The sequence below is a fragment of the Grammomys surdaster genome, unplaced genomic scaffold, assembly GCF_004785775.1.
Source record: "Grammomys surdaster isolate TR1022 unplaced genomic scaffold, NIH_TR_1.0 125849, whole genome shotgun sequence".
NCBI lineage: Eukaryota > Metazoa > Chordata > Mammalia > Rodentia > Muridae > Grammomys > Grammomys surdaster.
Window position 1 is genome coordinate 647125 of NW_021620675.1, and position 10094 is coordinate 657218.

Consider the following 10094-nt stretch of genomic DNA (forward strand, 5'->3'; position numbering starts at 1 on the left):
TGTAAAACTATTAAGAGGGGTTTCCAGCTCTCAACCTCAGGAAAAGAAAGCATAAATTAGGACTGCAGAAGTCAGAGAAATGTGTAGCCCACATTGCGGGCAGTATTTCTTAATGGTTTGAGAATCCAACCTTTGGGATGAGGTACGGAACTGTTAGCGTTTAGCTGTCTGATCTTAGACCATCTGTTTAGCCTCAAAAGCCCCTGTTTTCTCACATGTTGAAAGCAAGTTGGAAACAAACACATCTACGTGTACAGGAATTGGCTATGCAGTGGTAGCTACAACAGACAGGTCCCTACCATCAGATAGGTAAGGTCTAACAGGACTAAGATAAATGAGATAATGCAACATCAAAGGGCTGTCCATGATGGGTGTCCAGTAAATGCTCATTTTCTTTCAGTTCTTTTCATGTATGTGATCATTATATAGCCCAAAACAACCCAAAGTAAGGTGGCTATTTACAATTTCATTCACACAAGAATGTTCCTGGGAGCTGGGTACCCATAGTATATGGGATTGCCTTCAGCACTCTGATTCATGAATCTTCCATCAACGTATGGTCTTGATTTAAAGTCATGTTACAGGAGCTTTCTATTTCAGGTCCACAGTGAATCTCAATAAATGCTAGGAATTTTACAGGTACCGATTCATGGATTCTTTCAAACAACTTGTGAGGTGAATGAGAACAGATGTCACTAGTAACCCCACTTTATAGATTAGTATTAAACACACTTCAAGATCCCTTTCATCTCTTAGCACTAGCTGGCACAGGCGAGGCACTCGATAGAGGCTGTTGGATACTATGAGATTGTTCCGTCAGTTCGGAAAGGAAGGTCACTCCAAGGCCTAGGAAAGAGAGCATCTGGGAGTTGCACTGTGGCCAATTAGCTTTTGCCTTCTGCTTCCTAGGTGGTGAGCAATGGGTGACTGGAGTTTCCTGGGAAACATCTTGGAAGAGGTGAATGAGCACTCCACTGTCATCGGCAGAGTTTGGCTCACAGTGCTCTTCATCTTCCGCATCCTCATCCTTGGCACGGCGGCCGAGTTTGTGTGGGGCGATGAGCAATCTGATTTTGTATGCAACACCCAGCAGCCAGGCTGTGAGAATGTTTGCTACGACGAGGCCTTTCCCATCTCGCACATCCGCCTCTGGGTTCTGCAGATCATCTTTGTCTCCACACCATCGCTGATGTATGTGGGGCACGCGGTACATCACGTTCGCATGGAGGAGAAGCGAAAGGATCGTGAAGCCGAGGAACTCTGTCAGCAGTCCCGCAGCAATGGGGGTGAGAGGGTACCAATCGCCCCAGACCAGGCCAGCATCAGAAAGAGCAGCAGCAGTAGCAAAGGCACCAAGAAGTTCCGTCTGGAGGGCACACTGCTAAGGACCTATGTCTGCCACATCATCTTCAAGACCCTCTTTGAGGTGGGCTTCATCGTGGGCCATTACTTCCTGTATGGTTTCCGCATCCTGCCCCTCTATCGCTGCAGCCGGTGGCCCTGCCCCAATGTGGTGGACTGCTTTGTGTCCCGGCCTACTGAGAAAACCATCTTCATCCTCTTCATGTTGTCGGTTGCTTTTGTGTCCCTTTTCCTCAACATCATGGAGATGAGCCACCTGGGCATGAAGGGAATCCGGTCTGCCTTCAAGAGGCCTGTAGAGCAACCACTGGGGGAGATTGCTGAGAAGTCCCTCCACTCCATTGCGGTTTCCTCCATCCAGAAAGCCAAGGGCTACCAGCTCCTAGAAGAAGAGAAGATCGTATCACACTATTTCCCTTTGACGGAGGTTGGAATGGTGGAAACCAGCCCCCTTTCGGCCAAGCCTTTTAGTCAGTTTGAGGAGAAGATCAGCACTGGACCCCTGTCAGATATGACACGGGGTTACCAAGAAACCCTGCCTTCTTATGCTCAGGTAGGGGCCCAGGAAGTGGAACGGGAAGAGCAGCCTGTAGAGGAGGCTGCAGAACCAGAAGTGGTTGAGAAGAAGCAAGAAGCAGAGAAGGTGGCCCCAGAAGGGCAGGAGACGGTCACAGTGCCAGACACTGAGAAAGTAGACACCCCTGGAGTGGGGAAGGACGATGAGAAAGAAGAGCTGCAAGCTGAAAAGGTAACCAAACAAGGGCTGTCTGCGGAGAAGGTGCCCTCACTCTGTCCCGAGCTGACAACCGATGACAATCGGCCCTTGAGCAGGCTGAGCAAAGCCAGCAGCAGGGCCAGGTCGGATGATCTCACCATATGACATGGTGCAGAAGAAAGATACTCTGCCTCCAGCCGATACAGACCAAGATAAACCCAGCTGGTGCCAATATACTTTGAGTCTTCTGTGTCCCTTGGGTCACCCCCACCCCTGGTTGGATAGATGTTGTTCTAGAACAATGCATGCTGTACAACTAGGGGACTGCCTTTCCCTGCCTGTGTGGGCCATCAAGGTAAACCTGCTGTCCTAGTGAAGTTCCTAATTCCATGCCTGCCCTGGTCTTCTATGCCAGCTGCTATTGGGAAGAGGAGGGAGGGGGGCTTTGCTTTCCGCCTCTAGTCTCCATGGAAACTCATCAGGTCAGAATCATGATTACCTCATAACCTTTTACTAGTCTTCTCTCATGCTCACTAACTCAGTGAGATTCTGTACCCCAGCACTTCCCTAGCAGAAGCCACCTAGCCTACATGAGCTATCTCAAACTCAAAAGCCTACAGGTCCCAGGCAGGTGATTTAGATAGCAAAAGTCACCCTGCTTAGAGCAACAATGACAGAGAGAGACCGGGCCATGAAAGCTGGAGAGCGGGGCAGCAGCCGTCTCTTCCAGGCAGCGGTTTCCTTCACGCCTGGATATCTGGGTTTTGTTTGTTTGTTTTTGTTTCTTTCTTGTTGCTGTTGTTTTATGAGAAACAAGAAATTCAAAATATAATTGGAATTTAGCAAGCTAATTTTAAATGCAACATGTGGACCAAATGCAATGTATCCAAATTTAACCTGCATGGTAGAAAGTTGCAATATCAGTGTTTACATTAATGAGCCCAGATTTGCTAAGGAATTGGTCTCACTTTTTCTTTTTCTTTTTTTTTTTTAATAAAATATGGTCTTAGCCTATTTTTGTGGTTTCCCAGCCGCATTTTGCCACTTTGAAATGTTTTAAGTCATCAGTCCAGAGATGCCCAGAATTCTTGCTGACCATTCTTTTGGGTCACTGTGCCCCTGGGCTTAAAGCAATTGAGCCTTTGTATCAGCAAGAATTCTGCCCTGAGCACAGTAAGAAAGCAAGTGAGCTATCAGACCTCTCCCTGTGAAATGAAACAGCTTTAGGCTTTCAAGCCCAATTGCAATTTTCTTCCCTGAAGCAACAAAAATCCTTTTTAAAAGTTCTCTTTTTCCAACATCAGTATTCAACTTAAAATCTGCATCTCCTTTCACCAGGGCTAGGAGCTGGACCAGTTCCAAACTGGAAGATGTCTGCCCACAGGCCTGTCCTGAGGGAGGCAGCTCTTAGACTTTGCTCAGACAGAATGAGCACCAAAATTGCCAGCAGAGACATGATGGGGAGAAAGTGTCTTACTCTCTTACCTACAAACTGGATGCTCAGTCAGTATTCAGTCCAAGCTTTATCCCTAAAAGAGATGCAGAGACAAAAGTGGACCCTCGTAGGCCTCATCCCCTATAAACCTTCTACAAACTCACCTCATTGAGTCCATCATGGAAAAAATATCAAGTATACATGTATATTTCACACAGGGAACAATTTCACTCAGTCAATTGATTTTCAGAACAGATGGTATATAGATAAACAAATGATAGTTGGATAGATAGGTAGGTAGATAGATGATAGATAGATAGATAGATAGATAGATAGATAGATAGATAGATAGATGTTAGATAATATGAATAAAATCATGTGATGATGACCTTGATATCTAGCTTTTTTTTTTTACAAGGAAGGCAGAAATGTATGATAATGGGCTTCCTGTCCAGCCCAGGACAGCCATGAATGCAGCCCAACACAAAATCATAAAAGTACAGTCTTAGTTTTGGTTAGTATTGCTATGATGAGATACCATGATCAAAAAGCAAGCTGGGGGTGGGGGGAAGGGTTTATTCTGCTTACCTTTCCACACTGACATCCATCATTGAAGGAATCCAGGACAGGAACTTAAACAGGGCAGGAACCAGGAGGCAGGAGCCGATGCACAAGCCACAGAGGGGAACTGCTTACTGGCTTGCTCCTCATGGCTTTGCTCAGCCTGTTCGCTTATAGACCCCAGGACCACCAGCCCATGGATGGCACCACCTACAATGGGCTGGTCCCTTCCATATACATCACTAATTAAGAAAATGCCCCATAGACCTGCCTACAGCCAGATCTTACGAAGGCATGTTTTTAATTGAGGCTCCCTCCTTCAAATGATTGTAGCTTTGTGTCAAGTTGACATAAAACTCTCCAGCACACTTACTTAAAATATTATAAGATTTCTTTTGTAACTTTTTGTGCTTGAAATGCATGATTCTCTAGTGTGGACTTTGTAGAGGATGGGAGCATGGTGTCAAGAGTCTGAACACACCTGAACCCTATGCCTCATGAACCATGTGTGAAGGATGGGAGGAAGTGGAGAAACTAAGTTAACAGGGCAGAAACTTGAACAGGAGACCAGGGTACCCAACAAAACTGCCCTTGAGTGGCCCCACTTCAAGGCAGCATCACTCAAAGTCGGAACGTTCTTTTGCCTCTAGCTGCCACCTTCACTCTAACATATTTGCTCTGGATAAGCCTTCAAACGCTAGTTTCTCTGTGAAAGTTGGTGTTCTCATTGCCTGGTGCCACATTCTCAGCCAAAAGTTTCAAAGATAAATTCACTGAAAGGTTTGATTTATTTTTTATATAATTATGCCTAGGAAATCTATACTTAAAAGAAAAGGACTAACTATATGTGTATCTAGAAAACCAAAGTAACAAACTTTCAGTGGAGGAATGTGTCAGGCAATGGACAGTTGAATAGAAAGAAACATTTACCTGTTCAACACTGGACTTTCTGCTTACTGCTGGAATCTTACCCCTACCAACACCAGGCAATAGCATCCAGGCACAGACCTTGTCGTGTACCATGAGAACAGTAACCGAATCCCAAGCTTGAGACCCCAGAGTGCTCTTGACCCCCACAGGCTTCCCTCTCACCTTGTAGTTATGCTTCCTGTTTTTTTAAAAAAAAAAACTCCCCTTTCTCAAGGCCCTGAGTTCAATCTGGGCACCTCGACTAAGATCAATTTTTAAAAAGAAAAACTGAAATCCTGTCTTAAGGCGACAGTGCCAGCGGTGTTCGGAACCAGTTGCAGAGCACTGAGGGAAGGCTGCTGGCCTCCTCATCTTGGCTGGATGCCAGCGAGTTACTCCCTCTCATGAAGCAGTGTCTAGCTTCCCTGCCCACACCTGCTCAGGGCCCCACATAGCCTGCCATTTCCTTTTGCCCTTCCCAACAAGAAGGAGTGTAGGTTGGAAGAAGCAGACACAGGCACCCACAACAGGGACTTTCTTCCTACTTCTGCCAGTTTGTGTCTATGTTATCATTGCCTCTTATCCTCTATACCTCCATTTCTTGTCTACAAACAAGTAATGGCACCGCCTATCTACCTCCAGGGTTACTGTAAGGACGGATGAGTTGGCTGCCACACTCGAAGCTAATTCCTGAGAGGGTCCTCCGACAGCAGTTAAGACAGGGTAGAAGAAGAGGTGGAGGCTGTCATCTTCCTCAGAAAAGACTCACCAAAATCTTGATTCCTTATAGTGCCCAGGGACAGGCAGGCACTTAAGTGATTGCTGTACAGCATCTCTTCTTCAGCTGCCACACGGCTCCAGTCAGGTCCCGTTCAGAGGTACCTGTGTGCCTGTGCTCTTTGTAGCACACCCCTGCCCTCTGGGGGCAAATAAACATGACTGACCCAGGATTATGATGCTTTGGGTTCCATTAGGTCCAGCTTTACTTCCAACTCAGTCCTGTATAAGATAAATCCCTAGAGCACATAGTCCTACCAATGTAAGATGCCTTGGCTATCAAGAGAACAGAAATTCGGCTCCTCCCAGAGGAAAGGAAGGAGCTAATGGCTTGATAGTGGCAGTAACTCCACCATCAAGAGAGGTCTGTACCAGGAAGCCCAGAGTCACTCTAAGTTCAGTTGAGCTTGTCTGGGTGATCCCTAGCATTTGGGGTTTGTAAAAGGACCTGTCTGGTTTTCATGACTTTAGCCCTTGTTGTTCAGGTGATGCATCCAACACAGCACTAAGCAAATGTTCCTGAAGTACGGCTTCGAGACTCACAAAACTCACTGACATTTGTAAGGCGTGGCAGTTGCCTCTTTCTAACTCTGGAGATGCCAAGTTATCTTTTCTCAGCTCTCTATAACAGTTTTCTCTAGGTTAATAGGACACATGAACCCCTCCTTTACAAGGTCTAATTTGTCATCTCAAAAACTCACTAATGTGGAAATAAAAAGAAAAGAAAGAAGGCATTGACCAAACTGTAATGATCATATTGTAAAGTACATCTTTACACACCGACACTTGTCCCTCCTGAATAATGCACAGCGTGTTAAGCCGAGAGACTGGTAAACTGTGGGACTGTGAGTGAAGTGAGGGGATGGTCTCGAAGGCCTAAGAACACAAGAACATCTTTAATCACATGAGAATCTGTTCCAAGTAATGCTAAGGGGTTCATCTTACCAGAGCTCATGTACAGAGAAGGAAAGATATGTCAGCCTCTGAGACTGACGTGGCCATACAGGAAGTATGCCCTTGCTCAGCTGAAGCCCCAGGGAAGGCCAAGGGCAAGACTAGTGCAGACCACCGCTCTTCAGTTCCTGAGAGGGTGAAGGGCACAGGAGGAGTAAGAATGAGCCAGGCACCCAACAGCAGCTCTAATACCACTCCATCCTTCTCCTGTCTTCTTCCTCTGACTCCAAACTAGCCCTTTATGTATGTCGTTCACAAACAATTGCCCAGTCAAAGCTAGTACAGCCTAGGTAAATAGTGTGGGGAGACAGGTTGGATGGAAAACTCCTCTGAGTATAAATATGTTCTATAAGATGTAGTGTGTGCCTAGAAATTATGACAGAAGACACAGAGAGGTTCCCCTAACTTTAAATTATTGTAGTATAACTAAATATGTCTTTGGGGGAAGGTAGGAGATAAAGGAAATGTAATTCTAGATTTAGCAATTAAATAAGAAGACAACTCGGTCTCCACTGCTTTCGACACCGCTGCTCCCAGAGATGGGGAGGAAATGCCATTCAACAGTGGCCACCAGGTGGTGGGGGAGGTGGGACAGGCCAGAGTCTCCACTCTCACTGCCTTCTGGAAGTTTCCAGGGCAGAACATAAATTGTAGAAGAATTTAAAGATTTGCCTGGAGAGAAAAGAAAATAGCTCCTTCGCCTTCTCTGTGTGCCCTCTTTGCCATCTGTGGAACATGAGTAACGGACAAGCTAAGAGATATGTTCAAAGTTAACTCCACTGGCAACGCTCGCGAGAGGCAACACTGGGATGGTGGGTGATAGTTTTCAATCTGTATTTTACAACCCTCCCCACTCATGTCAGAACTAATAACTACGTGATAGATTGTTAACAAAACAAATAAAACTAACTTGACTTTTAGTCTTTGTTTTCTCTCTTGACTTATCAATTGAGTAAAAAGACTGCCTCAGTTTCTAATTATTATTCTTTTGGAGTTGCGGGTCCAGGAAAGGAAGGGAGAGTTGTATGCTAGTAAATGCTTAACAACTCTCTCTCTCTGAGATAAAGAAGTACTAAATAGTGGGGTTTTCTACTTGATTTGTATAAATTCATCCACCATTACCCATTTTGAGCTACCAGTATGTCGTCACTGGCAGAGTTATGCTATATCCAGAAGCATATCACTATGTTTCCCTACTATACAATGTATGTGTAATATACAGTAGATATAAGTAACCTTGGGGCTATGGCTTGAATGCCCCCAACAGTCTGTGTAATGAGAGGCTTGATCACCAAGGGGATGGTATTAGCAACTGGTGGAACCCTTAAGAGGTAGGGACTAGTAGAAGGTCCTTAGCTCACTGGTGGCATGAGGTCATTCTCACACAACTCCTTCACTGTTCTAATGTGACCTCCTGATAGTTCTTCCATGAGAATGGTTACATAAGGATTGACTGTGGCCTCTCCTAGATTTCTCTGTTTCCTGGCTTGTGACATCACTGCTCACTGTAACACCTGTTTTTACTGTCTGCCATCTACCACAGATCCCTCACCAGAGTTGAGATTACACACATGTTATGCCATCAGACCTCCCAAACATTTATTCATTCATTCATGCATGCATGCATGCTTTCACTTTACATCCCAATCGCAGCCAACCCCTCTTCCGAGCCCCAACTCACTCAGTCCCTCCTCTTCACCTCTGAAAAGGGAGAGGTCCCCCCTGCCCTGGTACCAATCCACCCTGGCACTACAAGTCACTGAAGGACTAGGCACAACCTCTCCCACTGAGGCCAAATGAGGCAGCCCAGTTAGGGGAACAGGATTCATAGGCAGGCAGCAGAGTCAGGGTAAGCCCCCACTCCAGTTGTTTGTTGACCCTCATGAAGACCAAGCTATAGATCTGTACATATAGCACAACTTTTCTCTCTTCATAGCCTGTGTCCAGTATTTTGTTACAGTGATTAAAAAAACTGACTTGTGTACTAAAAATTAATAGCAAAATAGGAAATGATAAGCTTTGAGTATATGTTATCTTCTGTTTCATTTTTAGGTTTATACAATTTAGTTGTTAATAGTGAATGAATTGAAGAACTTGCTTTCAAAATCCTTAAAAACTCAACAAATGACTTGCTCGACAGATCCGGGATGGTTCTTGGTAAAAGCAAGGGAGAATATAATTCAGGCAAAGCAGACTCTCCCAGTCAGCAGAGATTTGCTCAGTATGTTTCCTCTCCTACTCCAACAGACCTTGGGGGGTGGGGGTGGGGGGACCAAACAGCACACCTGGTTAGCCCATAGAAAGAAGCAAAAGAATAGCATGTATTCCCGTGTTTGCCCTTGAGGATTTAAACAAGAGATAAATCTGTTTGTTAGGTATGAAAACAAACTTATACTCAAGTTAAATTTGTCATAAGCTTCTGACTAGGATTTACCATGTCTCCTCTCCTCTCAAAACTCTTTAGTAACTCTTTGTTCCCTGCCATGACTGACAAAGCCCTTTACAGCTTGTGCCTACTCACTTAGAGAATGTTTCTTTACCTGCTGATATCCCCTTCCTTTATAACAGCTTAATTTATTCACAGGAAACATCCCCTGCAGTTGGATGTAGACTTGGTGGATTCTCTTTTTCTCCTTTGTTGTATGTGTATGGGTGTTTCGCCTGCATGTATGTCTGTGTACCACCTCTGAGGAGGGCAGAAGAGGTCATCAGATCCCCTGGGATTGAGAGCCTCCATGTAGGTGCTGAGAATCTAACCCAGCTTCTCCAGAAGAGGAACCGTTGCTGTTGGATGCAGAGCCATCTGTCTAGCCTCTCTTGGATTCTTAGTTGATCTCCTTGGTGGAGATCAGCTTTTGGGATCCACCAGGTCGATTAGAATATCATTCATATGTGGAATAACTAACAGAAACTGAAATAGGTTGCAATTCATTCATGATGGCATAAGCCCTTGAACATCTAGACCTCCAGGAAATACCACATTCTTCTTTTATCAGACTATGTTTTTTAGCATTCCTTCAATTTGTCAAGCTGTCATTAAGGTCATTGTCATCATCTTTTCTCCTCTTCCTCCTCCTCCTCCTTCCTTCTTCTTCTCCTTCTCCTTCTTCTCATCCTCTGTCTTCATCTCCTCCTCCTTTCTCCAACTCCTCCTCCTCCTCTTCCTCCTCTTCTCTCTCTCTTTTTTTAAATGACATAGCCCCAGATCACTTACATTGCTTGCCTGCAACAATCCTACATGGATGTACCACCTTGAAGCCTCATCTCCCACATATCTCTGCATATATTTGCCTTAGTCTGATGGAACCAACCATAAACCTAACCCTAACCCTAACCCTAACCCTAACCCTAACCCTAACCCTAACCCTAACCCTAACCCTA

General features: G+C 45.2%; 1 protein-coding gene across 1 annotated transcript; it reads left to right on the top strand.

The window, feature by feature from the left end:
• Positions 1-852: 852 nt before the first annotated feature.
• Positions 853-2452, top strand: Gja8 (gap junction protein alpha 8). Its single transcript, XM_028789835.1, has one exon. It carries the CDS (start codon positions 920-922, stop codon positions 2240-2242), a length of 1323 nt encoding a protein of 440 aa, XP_028645668.1. The 5' UTR covers positions 853-919; the 3' UTR covers positions 2243-2452.
• The last annotated feature ends 7642 nt before the right edge of the window (positions 2453-10094 follow it).

Bases quoted from the DNA above. Each gene is read 5' to 3' on its own strand.
- Gja8 (XM_028789835.1), top strand. From the start codon at position 920: ATGGGTGACTGGAGTTTCCTGGGAAACATCTTGGAAGAGGTGAATGAG.